General features: G+C 46.7%; 1 protein-coding gene across 1 annotated transcript in view; it reads right to left on the minus strand.

Annotated features, from left to right (window-relative positions):
* The window catches only part of MACROH2A2 (macroH2A.2 histone), a 108,966-nt gene that overhangs the window by 35,744 nt on the left and 51,467 nt on the right, over window positions 1-21,755 (minus strand). Inside the window, exons 4-7 of the mRNA XM_085603474.1 lie at window positions 20,787-20,990; window positions 19,263-19,373; window positions 18,866-18,965; window positions 13,102-13,191 (exon numbers count right to left, since the gene is read on the minus strand). Coding sequence (XP_085459600.1) covers window positions 13,102-13,191; window positions 18,866-18,965; window positions 19,263-19,373; window positions 20,787-20,990 — 505 coding nt within the window. The remainder of the gene's footprint in view (window positions 1-13,101; window positions 13,192-18,865; window positions 18,966-19,262; window positions 19,374-20,786; window positions 20,991-21,755) is intronic.

A 21,755-nucleotide genomic window follows, 5' to 3' on the forward strand; every position in this document is an offset into this window, starting at 1 on the left:
AGCGGTATCAACGGCGCTGGGGGAAAAGCGTACGCAAATCTGCCGGACCAGTTCATCCAGATCGCATTGCCCTGCGACTGTGGATGTGGGAACCTGGCGGCAAAGCTTTGGCATTTTGCGTTTTCCCTTGTGGCGAATAGGTCTATCTCTGGATGACCCCACTGCTGGAAGTACGGTTGGAGTACTGATGGGTGTAGCTCCCACTCGTGCATCTGGTGGCTGTGTCTGCTGAGCAGATCTGCCATCTGGTTGTCCTTGCCGGGGAGGTGTTCCGCCATGAGGAATATGTTCCTCTGAATGGCCCACTTCCACATGCTCTGAGCCAGATGAGACAACTGTGGAGAGTGTGTTCCTCCCTGCTTCTGTATGTAGTACATGGCAGTCATGTTGTCGGTCCGGATCAACACGACCTTGTTGCACAGGTGTACTTTGAATGCCTTCATGGCTAGGAAGATTGCCATCAGTTCCAGAAGGTTGATGTGCATCTTCTTTTGTTGTGTAGTCCATAGTCCCTGCACTGTGTAATGGAGTACATGAGCTCCCCATCCCTGGAGAGACGCCTCCGCTGTCAGTATTATTTGTGGAACAGGCTCTTGGAACGGTCGGCCCTTGCAAAGGTTTTGTGGATTCCACCAATGCAGAGAGTTGTATGCCCGACCGCTCACCAACACTAGGTCTTTTAGTTGCCCGTGAGCCTGATTCCATTGACGTGCTAAGCACTCCTGAAGCGGGCGCATATGTAGTCTCGCGTGTGGGACTATGAAAATGCAGGAGGCCATCATGCCTATCAACTGCATGAACACTCGCGCCGGAAGGGAGTGTTGAGGTTTGAATTTTGAGATCAGCAGTTGCATGCTGTTGATTCTCACTAAAGTCGGCTGAGCCGTGGCAGCCAGAGTGTTGATTGTCGCGCCTAAGTACTGTTGTACGTGCGCAGGTTGGAGACTTGATTTTGGGTAATTTAGTGAGAATCCCAGATCGTGAAGAAGGTGAATGGTGTGGGACATGTGGGTGGCACATTGTTGTGCTGACTTGGCCTGAACTAGCCAGTCGTCCAGATAAGGGAAGACGTGAATGTTTTGTCTTCGCAGATGCGCGGCCACTGTTGCCAGGCACTTGGTAAAGACCCTGGGTGCTGTTGTTACTCCGAAGGGGAGAACTTTGAACTGATAGTGATTCCCTTGAATAGTGAATCTGAGGTATTTCCTATGTGAAGGGTGTATTGGTATGTGGAAGTATGCATCCTTCAGGTCTAGCGTAGCTAGGAAATCTCCCTGACTGAGTAGTGGGAGAACCTGCTGGAGGGTGAGCATATGGAAATGCTCCGATAGTATATATAGGTTTAGGGGTCGCAGGTCTAGGATAGGCCTGAGCGAGCCGTCCTTTTTTGGGATTAAGAAGTACAGAGAGTACACCCCTGTGCCCTGCTGGGTGATGGGCACTACTTCTATGGCCCCTTTTGAGAGCATAGCAAGCACTTCTTGCTGGAGTAAATCCAAGTGTTCGGCTGACATAGGACGGTGCTTTGGTGGTATGTTGGGTGGAGTGGAAGTTAGTTCCAGACAGTACCCATGTTGGATGATGTCCCTGACCCACCTGTCCGTGGTGATGTTCTTCCATGCGGACAGGAACAGCTGGAGTCGTCCCCCGACAGGTGTTAAGTGGTCGGGGGGTAAGGAGAGGGCGTCACTGTTTGTTCTTTGGGGAGGACCTGGTGTTGCCATAGCCACGTCCCCTGCCCTTGGTGCTGGATCCACGATATCCACCCCTGTTTTTGTCGTAGGTGCTTTGTGTGCCACCTTTAGCATACTGTTGTTGTGACCCCTGACCCCTTGACGTTCCCCTATTTCCGGTGCGACGAAAGGAGCCACTACGAAATTGTTGCGTTTGTATCGCCCCCCATAGATTTCGCCGTGTCTGTGTCTTTCTTTATTTTCTCTAGGGTAGTGTCAACGTCTGGGCCAAATAAGAATTCCGTGTTAACTGGTAAGTTCAGGATATTGTTTTGGATCTCGGGTTTGAAGCCTGAGATGCGTAACCAGGCATGGTGTTGCAGCATGACACTTGTGTTTATTGCCCTGGCCGCTGTGTCAGCTGCGTCTAGGGCGCATTTTATGGATGCATTAGTGAGGAGTTGTCCTTCTCTAATGAGGAGTTCCGCTGACTCTTTATACTCCTCTGGTAGATGTTGGAGCAGTGACTCCAGCGTGTCATAATGTGACCTGTCATAATGTGCCAGGAGTGCCTGTGTATTGGCAATGCGCAGGATATTCGCTGCTTGCGCTGCAATGCGTTTGCCCGATGTTTCAAGGACTTTTGACTCTTTGTCTGGGGGAGGAGCATCACCAGTCGTCTGTGAGTGGGCTCTTTTGCGAGCGTTGGCAACCACCATAGAGTCTAATGGTAACTGACCCCTAATGTATTTAGGGTCACCGGGTGCAGGCTTATATTTCTTTTCAATCCTGGGGTTTAATACCCGGGCTCTTGTGGTGTCCTTGAAAATGTCTTTGGCAGGTTTCAGAACCCCTTTTAGCATGGGCAGAGTCTTGACAGTCCTTTCTGAAGATGCGAAAGTGTCAAGCAGGAAGTCCTCCTCAATGGCGTCAGAATGTAGCTCCACCCCATGATGAGCAGCAGCCCGTTCGATAAGGGCATTAAATGCGGCCGTGTCCTCTGTAGGAGATGTTTTAATGTTGTAGAGTTGCGCATCCTGAGTATGTGGCGTGATACTTTGGTCTGTGGGGTCATCCCACGCCCGATCAGGGTCTTGTAGTGGTTCATCGGGATCTGCGTCCCCGGGTAGATGGTATCCTCCCCACCATATTCCTGCATCGGGTCCGATTCAGAAGGGGTAGGAGAAAAGGACTGCGGATCTAAGTGGAGGGGATGGAAGTGTTCTTGTAGCACTGGTTCCTGCTCCGCCGGCAGCTTGCGTTTAAGAGGAATTTTGTATGGCACCTCTTCCCTGACTGGCGTTATTTTGCGCTTGTGGAGCATTAACCTGCCAGTGTCGGCGTCGATAAATTGTGGCCCCGAAGAATCTTGTTCTGTTAGGCCAGTGGTGGTGGACTGTGTGTGGAGGACACGTGTCCGAATCAGAAATAGTTTCGGTGCCGATGTCGGTGGCAGCCCAAATGTAATGTTGGTGGGCTCCGAGTGCACTCTACAGGGTGAGGTAGTGTCGGGACCCGAGGTAGAGTGGAGGGCTACCCGGTCACGGATGCGTTGTAGAGATGCAGAGACCTGCTGCACAGCAAACTGAGATGGTGGTTTGGTGGGCATCTTGGTAGTAGGCGTCGAGGCCGACCCCGACTTTGTCGGAATGGGGTCACTGATCTGAAGGGAAGCATCGACCGTCGACGTAGTCGAGGACTTATTCGGCATTGGTGCTTTAGGCGTCGACGTAGCCGAGGCGGCCATCTTGACTGCGGAGGTTACGGCCTTCGGTGTCGGTGCCTTGTGGTGCCCGAGGGCGCGCTTCTTCTGTGCGTCGACCGCGTCTGCTGCGGTGAGCTCGGCGCCGAAGTCTCTCTGTACGCGGTCGGAGCAGACGACTTTTTTCGGCGCCGGGGCAGTGGACTGTTTCGACGCCTTTGATCCGACCACCACCAGTTTCACTTTTGAAGGGACTGGAGCGACGGATGTGGTTGGGTTTAACAACCCGGTCGTCTTTGGTAATAGTGGCTCTTGCAGAGTGTTCGATGCCTGGCCGGAAGGCGGGGCCGAGGAACCATGTATTAGGTCTTGGGTAAGGCCCGAAGGCGATCCCTCGACCAGAGCCTGACGACGATGTACGGTTTCGGCCTCCGTTTCGACGGATTGGCCTAGCTCTTCGGGAGAGCTGTCTTCTTCGGCCCCATAGGCTTCGTCGAAGTCCCCTACCTCGTCGACGGCTTCTTCACGTCGAAAGAGCACTTAGTCATCGTCGTCCGATTGGGAACCATGTTCTAAAGCGGGGCTAGAGACTATTTCTTCCACGCTCTCGGCGTCCTCGTCGCTGAATATATTGGTGGGTGCGGGTGCTGCCTGCTGCGCCTCGAGCCTCGCTGCCCGTCGGTTCCGCAGAGTCTTCTTGGATCGGAACCGCGCACAGGCCATGCATTTCGATTCGTCGTGATCCGGCGAGAGACATTTATTGCAGACTGGGTGGACGTCGATATGAGGGTACTTGGCGTGGCACAACGGACACCTCTTGAACGGAGTCCTCGATTCCACCGTCGATCGAGCGTCGAAGTTTGGACCAATTCGGTCCGAAAGTTGGAAGAGGGTGTGGAGCACTAGAACTAGTAGTCGACACCGAACGGTAACTGCACCGACGAAAACTGTAGGCCTTTTGGCCTAAAACTAAGTATTCCGAAGTTGAGCTAAGATAGTTGCATCCGAACCCAATGGCGGAAAAAAACAATATGGGGATGGAGAGGATGCCCATGCGCACTGTGGTCCAGGGGAGGAGTCACCCATCTCAGGATACTTCGAAGACTCTTCCAGGACAACAATGTGCAATCATCCGGACCAACACTAGGCGGCGATCTATGCACAGATATGAATTCAGCAGCCCACATGCCTCGAACACTACATACCACCCACTATTTCCTAGGTCTGCACTCACATCCAGTCACTTATACATGCAGTTACTCATCAATACAGTACTATAATATGCACTCATACACTATACATACAGTCACACTCCGCCACTCATCCATAGAGTTACAAACACACCTAGTCAGTCACGCAAAGAATCAATCAAATACCCATTTACTCATGTATAGTTATACACACCAACTGCGTTATTTATACACACACCACATCACTTATTTATGCAGATACTAACACATACTTACTGTCTTATACAATCACTGATACAAGCAGACACTCATTTATACACCCACTCTTCAAATAACTTACTCACATATAGTCATTTATATACTCCAACACTCACATATACTGCCTTAAAACATATGTAGTTACTCACACATCTACCACTGAGACATTCATTCACTCACCAACACACCCATACACACACTAACTCACCCATACAGCCCTTCGCAGATGCACTTTTGAATCCATACAACCAGTAAATCACACTTAGACATCTATGCACAGACACACCCCCCCACACAGACGCTTATACAGATACTCACGACAACAAATCAATAACCCATATAGACACTCATGTAGCTACTCACCAACCCATGCAGCCGCTTATACACCAACTGAGAGACTAATACAGACTTTCACACAGTTTAGTCCCTAACCCGTGCATTCAGTAAGACACGTTCAATCACTTACTTGTACAGTCAGTCACGCACCTACTAAATAATCCATTCAGGCACTTGTAAATCTACTCATTCTTCAATACACCTTGGCATAGATAAATATGAAAACTATTTAAACTTTACAGAAACACACATTCACTGGATGATTTCATCAGTGATGTCATTTGAGATGTCATCAGTGATGTCACTGATCAGGTCATAAGTGATGTAATATGTGACGTCATCACCAGTGCATTGCGGGCGCACGAGTTATAGTGAGCTCAACTAACTATAACTGGTGAATTTCTCTGGTTTTATAGGAGTCAAATGTCCAACTATAACGTCTGTAAAGCCTATGGTTTTAGTGAATTCCAAAGGTTTTTTAAATGCCAATTCCAAACTATAACGTCTGTAAAACCTGTTTTTTCAGAGAGAGAAATATATATATATATATATATATATATATATATATATATATATATATATATATATATATACACACACACACACACACACACACACACACATATACATACACATTAATTTATTAAATTGCACATGAACATGTTGTGCATATATTTTCTACCCACCATCCGCCAATACTATAAAATATGCAAATAAAGTAACTATTTTGTTTAAAGCATGTGAATCTATGAAAGATCCAATATTGGAGAAGAAAATAGGTTACTTCACTGTAACTGCAGATCTGCAGTATTGGTATCTTTCATAGATTCACATGCCCCAACCCCCCCCCCCCCCCCAAGAGAGGCTCAACGTACAGCTCGGGGTTATTTATTCTCATTTGTGCTTGAAAATCTGAGGGACTCCGCCTCTGTTGGGAGTGTTCTAGAGGGTGCTGTCGCCTGATGATTGGTTATAGTTCAAGTTTGGTAGTCTTTTTATTTAAAAAAAAAAAAAAATGATATAGATAGGCTATTAAACTGACTTTTTCATTACCATTATAGCCTATGACAGTGATACACACTGCATTGTGATGAGACCACGGGGTTCCCACTACGACGACGGGGAATGATTCAAGCATGTGAATCTATGAAAGATACCTATACTGGAGAACTGCAGGTAAGTAACGAAAAGTTTCTTACCTGTCGGTGTAGTTTTGCAGCTTGAAGATCTTTCTGGATTCACTATGCTGTGCATTATTCCGCGATCTTGTGGTTGGGTCCGGATTCGTAGTCTTTCCTTTGTTTTTTTTTTTTTTTTTGTAGCCCAGGTGGGCGTCGACGTCCACCATTTGGTGCACCTCCCGTGACGTCGTCGTGCTTCCTGCGGAAGTCCCACCTTTGGGGCGCCATCTTCGGGTTCTTTTTTCCCTGTTTTTTCCTTTTTTTTTTTAACCCTAGGCGATTGATTAATCCTTTTGTCCATATTTCTGTACGTTTCCACTTCTTTGATCCTATCCATTTCACCCCCTCTTCCTCCAGCCTCATCTTCCTGGCGGAGGTGGGTGGGTTCGCTAGTGAATCCAGAAAGATCTTCAAGCTGCAAAACTACACCGACAGGTAAGAAACTTTTCGTTTTGCAGCGTGAATCTTTCTGGATTCACTATGCTGTGCATAGATTTTGTAGCGGTTTTCCTATTTCTGTGGTGGCTGGGTGGAAGATGATCGCTGGTCGTTGAAAATGTGTTGTAGCACCTTCTGTCCGACCTGTGCTTCCTTATTCATTTGAATGTCCACGCAGTAGTGCTTCGTGAACGTGTGCACGGATGCCCAAGTTGCTGCGAGACAAATGTCTTGGATGGGCGTGTTTGCCAGGAAGGCAACTGTGGCCCCCTTCTTCCTTGTGGAGTGGGCTTGGGCCCCCTCCGTTAGCTCCTGTCCAGCCTGTTTGTGACAGAATTGAATAGTGAGGGCAATCCACCTAGCGATGGTGCCCTTGGTCACTGGTCTACCCATGAAGCTGGTAGCAAAGGACACAAACAGCTGCTTCGACTTCCTGAGTTCCTTGGTTCTTTCAATGTAGTGCATCACCGCTCTTCTGGCGTCGAGGGTGTGCAGGGCCTTCTCTGCGTTTGTAGTCGGGTTCTGGAAGAAACTCGGTATCTGGATAGTCTGGTTCATGTGGAACGCTGACACTACCTTGGGCATGAAGTGGGGGTCCGTCCTGAGGACCACCCTGTCTTTGTGAATTTGAATGTAGGGCTCCTGTAGCGTTAGTGCTTGAAGCTCGCTCACCCTGCGTAGTGAGGTAATGGCCACTAGAAAGGCAGTTTTCATCGTCAACATTTGTAGAGTGGCTTTGTGAATGGGTTCAAACGGCGCCTTCATGAGCTCCGTCAGAACCACGTTTAAATTCCATGCCGGCGGCGGCAACCTTTTCGGGGGTGCCATTCTTTTGGCTCCCTCCATGAATCTCTTCACCACCTGCGAGGTGAAGAAACTTCCACCTTTCTCACCTCTGGTGTAGGCAACGATCGCTGCTAGGTGTACCCTTAGGGAGCTCGAGCAGAGGTTACTCTTTAGAAGGTGTGTGAGGTACCTCAGCACAGTTGAGTCTCTTGTCATCCTGTTTTGCAGTCCCTTTTTCCTGCACCACACCGTGAATCTCTTCCACTTTGCGCTGTAGCACTTTCTTGTAGTAGGTTTCCTTGCCTCCCGTAGCACTCACATGGTGCTCTGAGGCAACTTTAGGTGTGCGAACTCTAGGTCTTCAGGAGCCATGCTGCCAGGTTGAGGCTCTCTGGCTCTGGGTGCACTACCTCTCCGTTTTGCATTGAGAGCAGGTCTTTTTTCCTCTCGAACCTGTACGGATTGCCTTGCGCCATTTCTTGAATCTGTGAGAACCATGTCTGCCTCGCCCACTGTGGAGCCACCAGGATCAGAGTCATGTTGCTGGTTCTGCACTTCTCTAGCACTCTGTGCAACAGGGGTATCGGTGGAAAGGCGTAGGCAAATGTCTTCCACCAGCTTATCCATAGGGCATTTCCCCTGGATTGCTGATCTGGTTGCCTGGACGCGAAGCTTCGGCATTTTGCATTGTGGCGTGTTGCGAACAGGTCTATTGTGGGAGTCCCCCATTTCTGGAAGATTTTCTCCGTTTCCTGGCCATTGAGCTCCCACTCGTGCGATGCTGAGGTCTGCCTGCTCAGCCAGTCTGCCTCCACATTGTCCTTCCCTGGCAGGTGAATTGCCAGTAGATCTATCTTGAGAGGTATGGCCCATCTCCAAATCTCCTGAGCTAGGGATGAGAGGGGAAACGACTGTGTCCCCCCTTGTTTGTTGATGTAGAACATCGCCGTGGTGTTGTCTGTCTGTATCAACACTCTCTGGCCGAACAGGTGTTTCTGGAATGCCTTCAGGGCTAGCAGTATCGTTTTCAACTCGAGGTAGTTGATGTGGCGGACCGCGTCCGCTGGAGCCCATAGACCCCTCACCCTGAGGTTGTCCATGTGCGCTCCCCATCCCTTCTGTGATGCGTCCGTGGTAACGGTCACTGTTGGGCTTGGTGGTGTCAGGCTTCTCCCCGTTGTTATGTTGTCTCTGTTCCACCAAGCTATCTCCTCCTGCACTGCGTGCGTAACAACCACTAGATCCTCCCAACTTCCGTTTGCTTGTGACCATTGCTGTTGCAGCCATTCCTGGAATGGTCTCATGTGCAGGCGTACATTCGGCACCAGCTGGATACAGGACGCCATCATTCCCATCATCTTGCTCACCGCCCTCACTGTCAGAGCTCGCCCCTTCTGGTAGAGCTGCGTCTCCTTCAGTAGAGCATCTGTCCTCCTGTCGCTGGGCACTACCGTATTGTGTAGGGAGTTGATCTTTGCCCCCAGGAAAATCTTTACCTGCTCCGGTTCCAGCGACGATTTTCCCCAGTGGATGGAAAACCCCAGATTTGTGAGGGTGTCTGTTACGCGTTTTGCGTGCCTCTCGCACTTCTCGCGTGAGTTTGCCTTGACCAGCCAGTCGTCCAAGTAGGGGTATACGTGTATTCCCTGCTTTCGTAGGTGTGCCGCTACCGCCGACAGGCATTTTGTAAAGACCCTTGGTGCTGATTTTAATCCGAAGGCCAGGGTTGTGAACTGGTAGTGTTCCTGTTCGATGTTGAATCTTAGAAGGCCCTTGTGCCTTCTGTTTATTGGGATGTGAAGGTAGGCATCTTTGAGGTCCACGGTGACCATGAAGTCCCCTTCTCTTATCTGTGGCAGTACCTCCTGCAGTGAAGTCATTTTGAACCTTTGTGTTTTGACGAACTTGTTTAGGTACCGGAGGTCCAGTATGGGTCTGAGGTCTCCGTCTACCTTCGGAACCACGAAGTAGTTTGAGTAGACCCCTTTGTTGCGTTCCCTGAACGGCACTGTCTCTATGGCTCCCTTTTGCAGGAGTTTCCGTGTTTCTTCTCTGAGTATTGCCAGTTCTTGGGCCGATCTCTGTCTTCCCTTCGGCTTTCTGTTTGGAGGTCTTTTCTCCAAGTCTACGCAGTATCCGTACTGCACGATGTTCCGTATCCACTTGTCTGTGGTTATGCGCCGCCACTCCTGAAGGTAGAACCTCAGCCTTCCGCCTACCGGTGACGTATGCTCGTAGGCTCTTGAATCTTCTCTTCCCCCTGATGACACCTTTTTGCGCCTCACCCTTGGGGGCCTGACGAGGGTGGGCGTCTTCTTGCGTGCTGAGTCACTTCGAGGAGGGCTGATCGCCCCCTCTCCTCCTTTGGCCACGTCCGTTCCCTCTCCCTCGAAAGGACTGGCCCCGAGGTTGATATTGCCAGCTTTGCTTCTGCTGACTTTGTCCGTGACCTTCGCCCTGCTGACCTTGTTGGAACGCCTGGTGCGACGTCCCCTGTTGGCTTCCACCCCTACCGTAGGGTCTCCTCGAGGGATTTCCTCGTCTCATTCCCCTCAGCTGCAGGGCCCCCATGGACCTCGCTGTCTCGTTCTCCTTCTTGAGCTGGGTGAGCTTCTCGTCCACCGTTGCTCCGAACAGTGTCTCTCCGTTGAAGGGGGTGCCAAGGATGTTGTTCTGCACTTCCGGTTTGAATCCCGAGATTCTTAGCCATGCATGCCTCCTTTCTGTGACCCCTATGGCCATGAGTCTTGCTGAAGTCTCTGCCCCATCCAACGCCGTCTTTATACAGGAGTTGGCGATGTTCTTGCCTTCATCTACCAGGTGAGAGGCTCTCTGGCGGTATTCTTCGGGGAGGTGCTTTACTAGCTCCCCCATTTCATCCCAGTGTTGGTACTGGTGTCTATTTAGGAGTGCATTTGAATTCGCCATGCGCCAGTGCATTGCGGCGTTCCTCTCGACCTTTCTGCCTGTGAGGTCGATTCTCCTGCTCTCTTTATCTGGAGGTGGGCCCGAGGTTGCTGGCACGTTGGCCCTTCTCCTGGCCGTGGAGGCAATGATGGAGTCTGCGGTGACGCTACCCTTGATGTAAGGTGGGTCCAGGGAGGAGTGTTTATACTTTTTCTCTGTCCTGGGCGTGATCGACCGACAGGTGGCAGGCTCCTTGAAGGCTTCTCTCCCCTGGTTCATCACGCTTTGTAGCATGGGGAGGAACTGGCTCCTAGACTGGATGGGGAGCAGTGTTTCGACGAGAAAATCTGCTTTCGGCCTCTCCTCGTCGAGCTTGACGCCGAAGGCCATTGCTGCGCTCTTCACCACCATATTGTACACCCCGATGTCGTCGGGTGGCGAAGGCCTTGAGGGGTACGTGTCCACGGCCTCCTCCGGGTTTTCGGTGTCGAGATCTTGCCATTCGACGTCGTTGCCGGTAGATGTCGCCGATTCGAAGAACGATTGTTAGTCTTCTTCCTCGGCTTCTTCCTCATAATAGGGCTCCTCTTCCTCTTCGAGGTCCCTTGTCAGCCCTTCGGCGTCGAACTCATCCTCGACTTCGACGACGTCCGCCGATGAAACCGTTGGAATCTTGAATTCCTTCATCCTGGCGTCGAACTCCTTCTTCCTTTGAAGGATGTTCTCCATTTCGGCCTCGAGCCGCCTCTTCTTTTTCTCCATTTCGGAGATGCTTTCGGCGTCGACCGCGGGTCTTTTCGATGAAACTTGCGTCGACGTCGAACGTTCTTTCTGCGTCGATCGGCCCGTTTCATGGGATGATTTCGACGACCCTTGCCTTTCGGCGTCTTTCTGCGCCAGGGAGTCCTTTTGTAAGGATCCGCTGGGCCTTTTGTCCGAAGTTCCCCCTTTGGACGTCGAAGTTTTCGGCGCCGGGGCTCCCTTCGTGGACCTTGACTCAGTTTTTCTCGAGTCACCCTCGTGTTTGAGGTGTTTTTTGATTTGCGCTCGACGATTCTCTTACCACGTCTTCTTTTTTCTTGTCGGTCTCTACGACCGTGAAGTTTTCGGCTGTCTCGGCGACGTTGTCCTAGTCGTCCGTGTCGAGGCCCAGCGCGTAGAGTGTCGGGGGTTTTCCTTGGCCCTCCATGTTGGCGTTGGCTCTCCTCTGCCTCTCTCTCACCCTGAGTGTCTTCGGCGCGAAGACTGAGCAGGCGTTGCAGTCGATACTCTGATGATCCACCGGTAGGCAGAGGTTGCAGACCGGATGCAGGTCTTTCTGCGCGAACTTGTGGTGGCAGTTTGGGCAGAACTTGAATGGCGTCTTGTCCATTTCGCTCAGGGTCTCTGAGCGTGCATTCTCCAAGGTCGTCGAAGAAAAAGGCTCGCTGGTCTTCTTTCTTCGCGTTCCTGTCGAAATCTGTTCTTTCCTGATGTCTTCTCTTGATTCTATCGATGAAACTCGCTTTTGTTCCTTCTTCCTCCGAGTGAACTTCTGGAGCTTCCCGATGACGATCCAGACCCAACGGCGGAAAAAAGAATCTGAAGATGGCGCCCCAAAGGTGGGACTTCCGCAGGAAGCACGACGACGTCACGGGAGGTGCACCAAATGGTGGACGTCGACGCCCACCTGGGCTACAAAAAAAAAAAAAAAAAAAAAAAAACAAAGGAAAGACTACGAATCCGGACCCAACCACAAGATCGCGGAATAATGCACAGCATAGTGAATCCAGAAAGATTCACGCTGCAAAACTTATTTTCTTAGACAATTTACCTGCATGAAGAAAAGGGTCTTCGAGAGGATGCTTGGAACAAGCTGGTTTCTAAGACTACCTGCTTGTTGTGAGGGTGGGCACATTTGGCATGCAATACTTTAAGGATGAATCAAATTGATAATGTGATATGCAGAGAGAAAACAAATTCAACATTCATTCAGGATCAGTTGATGAAAGGGACACATTTAGATTAGAGTGTAGTTTGTATTCGGTCAGGCTGACGCAGTAAAATACTCAGTCGCTTTGACGGAGTACCTGTACTCCTCATTTAGAGCTGCCTGTCAGCCCTGCGGAAATCTCCAGATGTTGGTAGGAACCACCTGAACTGAGGCTCCGGTCAATGTGTTAAAAGTGTGCCGGACGGTACCATCAATTTGGCAAATGTTCAAACTTTTAACATATTTCTGGATTTTTAAAAATAACTCTCAAAGCGGGAATGTTGTTGAAAAATCAAACTAATCGACCCCCACACCTTGGAGTCATTCCCCATGTGGGGCAACATTTAAAACGTTTTTACTGTCCCTTACCACATGGTTTTACCCAAGGGTGATGGACAGTGAAAACAGGCCTTTCAACCACTTACTCTCAAATCTGGTGGGCAAATGGCCAAGATGTCAATGGCCTGTGCTAGCTCAGGCCGTGGGAGCACTATCTCAGCAACAAAGCCATAGTAGGCTTGTAATCAAGATACTTAAGACCCGCTTGCTTGTAAATCAGGCAGGCGGACTGAGGGTTTGGCGGAGAGGGTACTGAGTCACAGTAGCAATGGACCAATCGGGCCCAAAGTGCCTGCATATCACGCACACTTCACCTTACCTTCTGACACTTCAAGGGACCCATGGGACTTGCGTAGCTCCTTTACAGCCTCCAGGAATTCCTTTCCTCCAGCCTTCTCCAAAGCATTTCCTACAAGAATAAGAATACAAATTAGAAGCGGTTTCAAACTATAGGCATCTTGATTTTACACAATGCTAGACACATTCAACTGCAGTTTACAGGCTTAAATCTAAATGAGATGGGTCATGTGGTTGAGGGTATGCTATGTGTACACTCAATGTTACAGGCTCGAAACTAGCAAATTAACGAATACTTAAGGAACCCCATAACAAATGTGTGTATGCAAACTAACTTTTTTTTTTATAAAGATCTGCTAAAACAGCTTTCATGCAGTAACTATATACTGACAAAAGGTAATGAGGAAAAGCTATTGAGATGCCCCACTAAATACGACCAATGATACTTAAGGTCAACCTAGGCTAAAAATATGTTCAGGGTTGATTAATGCTAGATTTTAATCTTCACCCCCGCCACAAGGATAAAGATACAAGTCCTTGTGGTCATACCAGAATAGGTATAGTCATATCACAACACATACAGTCCGAAATAATTTGACAGTTTTAGAAAAGAAAAAAGACTGCACCTCAAAACAAATTCATTGGGAGCCCTTCATGGACCAGGAGACCAATGACCAGGGTGAGAACCGGATGAGAAAGCATGCTTCATACTATGGATGAGGGTAGTCATCCTTTTTAGAAGAATCAGCAGTGGGGTCCATCCTGCATTTTATGCCCATCACAGCCGGTCACTCAACTAATAGCAGGGGCTACCTGAATACTCTGTCCATCGGTACACCAGTAATTTTTAAGGGGCCAAGACTCATGCAGTGGAGTCTTTCACATAAAAAACAAGCATTTGTAATGCAATAGGTCTCGCATTTACAAGAGTTTAACCTATTGGCATTACAAATATTTATGTTTCAAAAACCAAAAGCTAAATAAAATGCATTGTCATTTACAATGCCAATAGCTGAAACTCACGTAAATGTGAGACCTGTTGCATTGCAAATGCTTGTTGTCTTTGCATGTGAGATCCTGAAGCAGGCTATGTTGCTGAGAACGAGGGAAAAATTAAAACTCCAAAAGAGGAATTAAATCAGAATTTAAGGCGAGATTGCCCTAAAGTAGATTTGGTCTCTTCTCAGATAATCACACACGTTTATTCAGTTAAGCATAAAGGCAAATGCAATATGAAGTTGTACCTCTGCAGTATGTTTACATTTTTTTCAATGGCTACTCATTGGCATTGTCTAGGTTCACTGGTGCTTCCAGTTACATAAGTGATACCAATCATTAAGGATGTTAAAGCTCCAACCAAACGTCAGGTCCTTATTTTGTCCTATGTCCGATTACCTTGGACAAATTGATGCACGCAACAAAAAGCAGAGGAATGGAGCTAGTAAGGCTCCACTGGATTCCCAGAATGTTTGGCATTCCTTCCATGAATCCATCCCTAGTCCAGCTAGCGTGGTCATCTTCCCTGCTCCTATCGATTCAGCACTTCCGCTAGCCACCCTTAGTAGCAGCTTCACAGAAGAGGTGCTTGAAATTGCCAAAATATTGTCCGTCAGGCCAACTTTACACAACACCAGTAGAGCAGTGTGCTTATACTATCCAGGCCTCACAATGCAAATGGCATTTTTTTTTCCCACGCCAACTTTCTTAATGAAGGTTGAAGACTCCATAAAGCAGTGGCAAGAGCAGCCCCAAGAACAGTCAGGCAAGTCCACATTTCAGTAGTGCCAGAAAGCCTACCATGGTTACTAATGGGGGGAAAAAAACACCAAACGTAACTATGTGGTACACTGGACTGCTCTGAGCTACATTTGGACACAAAACACAGCCTTGCATCTCCGGAAAGCCCCCCTGCTCAGTTGTGGCCAACCAGGTCAATCACAGACTTGAGAAATAACTTCAAGTCTCAGCCCTACACTAGTGAAGATTTGTCCAAACAAAGATCTAAAACCAATCTACCACACTTTTTAATGTCACTATAGCTATTCTCAATCTGGGCTGTACAGGAGTGGCGTTAGACATGCCACACAAAGAAAGAAAGGTGGCTTTTGCTAAGCTGTGAACCGCATAACCACCACACTAAAGCAGCAACTCTCACCAAAACACACAAAGATCTACAGAGACCTGACAGTATTATTCAAACCATTTAGCAAATGCTGAACAATTAAGTTTAAACTAAAACCGTGTTTAAGTGAAATTGATATTCCCCTCCATCAAAAACAACAAGCGGCACAGAATGCAATCACAAAAGCGATCGCTATTTAAAAAATAAAACACGCCTGCTAGTGGTGCGCGCGCCACAGCGAGCCATATGTTTTCAATTATCGAGCCCGTGTCTGGGCACGATAATTGAAAACACATGGGCTTTGGTGAGCGTAACAGACACCAATAGGCCATGGGCGGAGCAATGCGCCCGCCTTTGGCCTATTGCGTGCTGTTTAAAAAAAAACACGCAATCAAAGCCCAATAGCGGAACCCAAAAGGAAAAGCACACGCACGATCGTGTTCGATTCCAGGGTCCGTTTTCAAACCCCGGACAAAAGGGCTCTCGCCTGCGCGAGCAGTGCTGCACTCTGCAACGCAGGGCGCGAGCCCTAAAAACGTTTTACACTTCCCTGACAAAGTCTCTAAGGCCACGCTCAAACTTGAGCAGGATGAGACTCCATTTTCTCTATTTTTGTCTAATCATTGACATGTCTTCCTTTGAAGCAGATGTGGTCTGTCCTCATCTTTCCAAGACCCTGTGAAAGTGTGAAGTCATTCAGACAATGTCATCAATAAGACACCTGATGAGCAGGCAATAACCTCTATAAGACACTTGATATGACATTAGTCTGGAAGAAGTGCCTTGTTATTTCTATTTCAAGGACAGATAACATAACAAGTGTAGTGTGAATGGACAGTTTTTTCCCCTCATTTGTTTATAAAAACGTGTCTAAAGACTGGCATATTGATGCACACAGGTTATGTCAGACATTCCTTGGATTATGTCAAATTCCAAGATCAGATAAGATACAGTACAAAAGGACTGCCAAGTGAACACTTGGCAGCAAAGGTACATCCAGATTAGGTTTCAAAATGCTGCCAGAAGATCTTCAGACTTCTGCGATGCTGCTGCATCCCGTTCAGCACTGAAAGCGGATACTGAGCCATTTCTTGAAGGAGAGAAGCTACTGTTGAGGTATGTTTTCCTCTCAAGGGAACACATCCTCCCAACTACAGAGAACAACATTTTGCTGTAAATGGGTATGCAGCACAATAATTCTCCCCAAGAACCTAAATGTGTGTTACACTGTTCCATGCTCTCCTAATATAGCTCATAGAAGTAGGTTTTAGGATGTATATTGGTAGAGGACCTTTTAACTATGGTAAAAATGTTAATTTTATTCTAGTTTGCACCCTGCAATTGTGCGGTTTTAATTATATTCTGGGTGGTTATTTTAGATGTGCTAAGCAACAGGATCAGAATGTTCAAATTAACACTTTTTTACTTAAAGCGTCCTTTTTAAGTGCAGTTTTTGTGTGTGTGATATTGTAAAGTACGAAATTGGGCTTCTAAATTACCACAGCATCCCTGTTTAAGAACTGCTAGTAACCTCATAACACAGACACTGCTTCAACTATGTATTGAGTGGGGTTGTGTGGGGCAACAACAACCTGGTTTTTCACATTCAATCATGGGTGCATTGAACTACCCTCATTCGTGACACATGTAAGTGTGAAAGCATACCTTTTAGAGCTAGGCCATCATCTTAGATTATGCAACATCTTAAGCACAAGTGAAGGTTTTGATAGGCTATTTGAGAACTTGTAGCTAAGGGAGAGAATATAAATTTATATTATCGAATGTGGAGGTAGCAATACTTTTTTTCTGTAAAGGGTGAAGTGCTAGTCTTCAGAATGTGAAAACTTTGCATGAGAGCCATCAAGTCTCCATGCCTCTTAATTCAGCGGACTACAAGTGTTAATTTCCTCTTTAAGTGTAGAAAAACACGGGCTGCAGTTTCTTTTCCTTCTTGGAAAATGTGGATATATACAGATAAAATGATTTTTTTTAAACCTAGATATCAAACACAGATGGAAAGTTTAAAAAACAAAATATATATACAAAACTAACTTAACGCTCAATGTTAGTTGGGGTCTTGTATACAGACAAACATTCTGTTTAAGAGATGTGGCTTTCCAGAGCGAAGAGGGACTGAAATGTCAGCAGAGTAAATAGACATTCACAATTATCTTTCACTGCCACACAAATTCCAAGTATCCATATGCCTACACTTCATTGACCTTCACAAGTTTCCTGTCGCAGAACACCAAACTCAAGGAGAAATTAGGTGTTGACCTGGTTCAAGCATTGTTTGAAACCAGCAACATTCCCGTAGAAGCATGATCTTAGTCCGGTGAAAGGAATGTCAACAGGAATAATTATTTCTTTAGTTTCTTAAACCGGGTAAGTAATGAGCTCTACACTAGGCCAGGGTGGAGTTCCACAATGCGAAACTACATGAAGTGACCAAACAACTCCGCTGCACTACATGAAGTTCCGCAAGCAGTACGGTTTGTCCCGCACTGGAAAAATCAGGAAACAGCACCAGACGCAGTGCAAGAGAGCGCTGCTTCTTTCAGCCGCTTGAGTACATGTTCTACTAAAACGACAGCTTCCTCAACGCAAACGAAAGTTCCTCAGTGGTAGTGGAATCTCGCCGGGAGGTGGTCTGGAGTAAGATTTAATGGTGGCGATCGAGGAAAATACTCTGTGTGCTACGCAGAGGGGGAAAACTACGCAAACAGAACAGAATTTCACAAATAGGCCTACTCTACACCAAGACTCAAAAAAGAAAAGACTCTTCGTTTCCTTAATATTTCACTTTGCAGTTATTGGGCGAAGGGTCAAAGAATGGATGACAGTTCATTTTACAGAGAGTGATGTCAAACATTCCTCAACTGTGTATTATGTTTGACTGTAGATTGATCCATGTCAGCTAAGCAAAGAACCCAACCAACAGGAAAGATGTGAAATCTTCAAAGGTGTAGTAGTTATACAATGTACGCAAGCATTGGCAAAGCCATTAGGTCTTGCCTTAACGAGTGCAGCGCTATTGGCTGTAAAGTGTCGTTTAAAAAGTAAAAGAAAAAATATTAAAATAGTAGACTAAAAGCAATCATCGTATGGCATTTTAAATCTGTACACTGAATTCAAAGATTCAATCTTTATAAATGTCAACATTTACTTTTCAACTTCTTTTAACTCTGGAAATTAAAAAAAAATGTACTTATGAAAGCAGACTGTAAAGAAATATGCTTCCAAAGGCTGAATCTGCTTCCCACAGGATTCAGTCATTTGATCTGCTGTAGTTGCAGAGGGACCAGATTTATGGATCTCCAGAAGTATGATACGACGTACACAGTCTGCCCCACATGCCACCTGAGTGAGTGCAGCAGATCCCTCAGTGCCACAAACATATTTGCGTGCTAAAGCTTGTGCTTTCATGGGTATGTGGAAGGCAGGAAGTAAAACAAAACCAAAAAACAAGCAGGGATGGGTGCAACACTATGCCGGGGGAAGAGTTGGTTGGGTAAGTGGGTAGCCCACTGTAAGTTCACAACGGACGTTTCCGAACCAGACAGCCTGCAATGTGTGGTAGGCGAGACCAATAAACAGGTATTCCAGTATATTTGGCTATAGGTGAGAAGTGGAATCTCAACATTCGACTTCCTCGGGAACTTACCAATATCCTCCTTGAGGTCTATTTCAGCCGAAGTTGGGTGTATGATTCCTTCAACCTTCATGGCGCCAATGTGGCTCAGGTCATTTTGAGTCAGACACAGCTGTGTGATAGAACAGAATGTTGCAGATGTTAAGAATGGAAAGTTAGGCTAAAACCATTTCTATTAAAATAAAAACAAGATTAACGTAAATACCGTTTCCAACTAGGATTCTTAAGTGTGTGTGTGTGGGGGTGATTCAGAAACAAGCTGCGTTTACTACTTACTAGCGGTTATGTCGATGCACATTCAAAAGGCTTGAGCAGGGAGAGCTGAATAAGGCCTTAGTGTCTCGTTTGACACCAAGAGGTTAATTTCAGGTTTTAAAAGACAATATAATTTAAGGACTATATGCATTACCTTCTGTCCGAGGACGAGGCTTTTCGAAGACAGGACAGTGAATCCATCCCCTGGCCCATCTTCGGATGTTGCGTTTGAAGAACTTTCTTTCCCACCATCAGACGACTTTTCCTATTGAGACCGAGAATCTCTCAATAAATATACAAGTACTGACCAAACATATATAAGAATCTACAAAACATTTAACTACCTTTTTTAGTTTTAAGTCGCAACACACCCATTGCAATACAAAACCAAGTATAATTGGTTATCAGCACATCTTGCAGCAAAGACACTTCTCCTCCCAAGCATAGAAAGGATAGACTCATCTACTCGACTGATCCAGGCATTTTGTTGCAAGATACTGTAGCCCGATTACATACTTGAGAGGTAGTGGAGGCCACAATCTAAAATGTATTTTCTGAAATTATGAATAAAGATTGTGAAGACTGGTTCTAGAGACCATGGGAACTCTATTCAAAGACCACAACAGTAAGGAATGCATCCATAACCTATATGTTTAACAGCAGGTCTGGGAGTGTATTTGCTACGTTAACAAACTTGAGCATTTAGGAGTGCAACAATAACATTTTGCTGGTGGAGAACCACACTAATCAACTCATTCAGTTAGCAACTGAAGGGGAGAAGTGTGAAGACAACACAGATGAATTTAATAGGCAATTTCACAGTAAAGGTGAGTCCAGAATCAGATGCTACAGACTTCATATGACAGAAATAAACGAGGGACAAGCCATACATCAACATGCAGCAAACTCAAAGATCTCTGGACTTCATTAGATTTGAACCGGCTGAAAGTTTCTGGCCCCATATTCTAGCTTGAGGGGATTGATCACTTGGTTATTTAAGGACCGTTAAGTGTTTATCAAGAATGCACTTTAGCGGCTGCAAAGTGCGCTTCTGGCCTCACGAAATAGCCTGATCACTACAAACTACTGCTCCTCTTACATATCCACCGAGTAATTGCTCTGCCTCATTACCACCAAATCGTTCTACATATCCTGCGTTAGGAATGGATGTAAGCGACCATTCCACAGTTCATGAATTTCGTGGGGTATGGGGTCAGCAAAGCATACAAGAAACAATTATACCCGAGTATTAAAGCACGAATGACAATTGTACCCCAGTATCAATGCATCTTAACCTGCGAGAACCCTGTTCTAGCAGTGCTGTCGGAGCGTTGAGGGTGAAGACGCCAGTGCACACCATGAAATGAGAGCTGCACGAGATATTACGTTGCCATACATTTTGCACCTGGGAAGATGCATTTGTGTGACCTAATTTGCTCATGCGAAGATGTGGGAATCCACAAAATGTGCTTTAAATGTTATCATGACCTTAACTGTCTACTACTACATTGCCCGCACAATTTACTCAGTCCTTCCTACGCCCGTATTAGGGAATGCACTGCCATTGAGCCAGACGCCTATATCACCATTTCCACGTCTTCAATAACATTTTCAAGTACAGAACATTCATGATCACATCAGCTTGTTGTTAACAGAGAAACAGAGCATGTGCCCATACCTTTTTTGCTACCTTGCCTTTGGCAGCCTTCCCTTTCTTTGCTGGCTTCTTGGCCGGTGATGGCGTTTTGCTTTTCTTGATCTTCTCGGGAGCTGGGGAGAGGATGGTTTCCCCTTTGCTTCGGGAACCTCGTTTTTTGGCCAGCAACTCGGGGAGAATTCTAGGCAGGACTCCGCCACTTGCAATGGTTACTCCCTTTAACAACTATGAAAAAACGTTACAGCATAAGACAGGAGTAAGCAAATATTTCCACATATTTTGCCATGAAGTTTTATGGTTTTATGAAGCAGATACACACATTGCTTTTAAGTTAAGCCTGACTGTTCTGTGCCAAGCTACCAGAGGGATGCGCACAGGTTAATTTAGGGCTGGCTTGTGCCCCACCCTGACCAGGATGGTGGCTGCTGCTTGACCAGGACTGACACCCCAGTCAACCAACAACCCAAATACCTACAACCAGTGTGATATGATCACCACAAATCCTAATTTATCACCCTTCAAATCAGGACAATAAAAGGTATTTCTCGAAAGAGCACAAATGCTCTAATAGTTAAATGCCCGGTTATTCTTCACAGTACAGAGGCTTGCAATCATCAGCTTGCCTCAATGATCGGAGTACATACAGTTAAGCGAGCCAAAGAATGTGCGGCAATGGGTTCCAAGCCTTAAGGGGCCTACGAAGTGATACGGCACAGAAGAGAGCTGGCCTGCAGTCACTCATTTTGGCAGATGCAAAGGCTGTGGCAACCCTATAACTAAATTATCAAGTTTGCTTCGTTGTAAAAAGAAATCAAAACTCAGTCAGGCCCAATTAAATCATCATACATTTCGGATATATACAAGTACAAATTTAATTCAATTCACAAATATGAGCTATACAAATATTTTAATTCAAAAGTACTAGTTGTAATGTGCCTGGTGCAAAAACACAAGATGCACCTTTGACTGTTCAGACAATACAACTGCAGG

Source organism: Triturus cristatus, chromosome 1_2 (genome assembly GCF_964204655.1).
Source record: "Triturus cristatus chromosome 1_2, aTriCri1.1, whole genome shotgun sequence".
NCBI classification, from domain to species: Eukaryota; Metazoa; Chordata; class Amphibia; order Caudata; family Salamandridae; genus Triturus; species Triturus cristatus.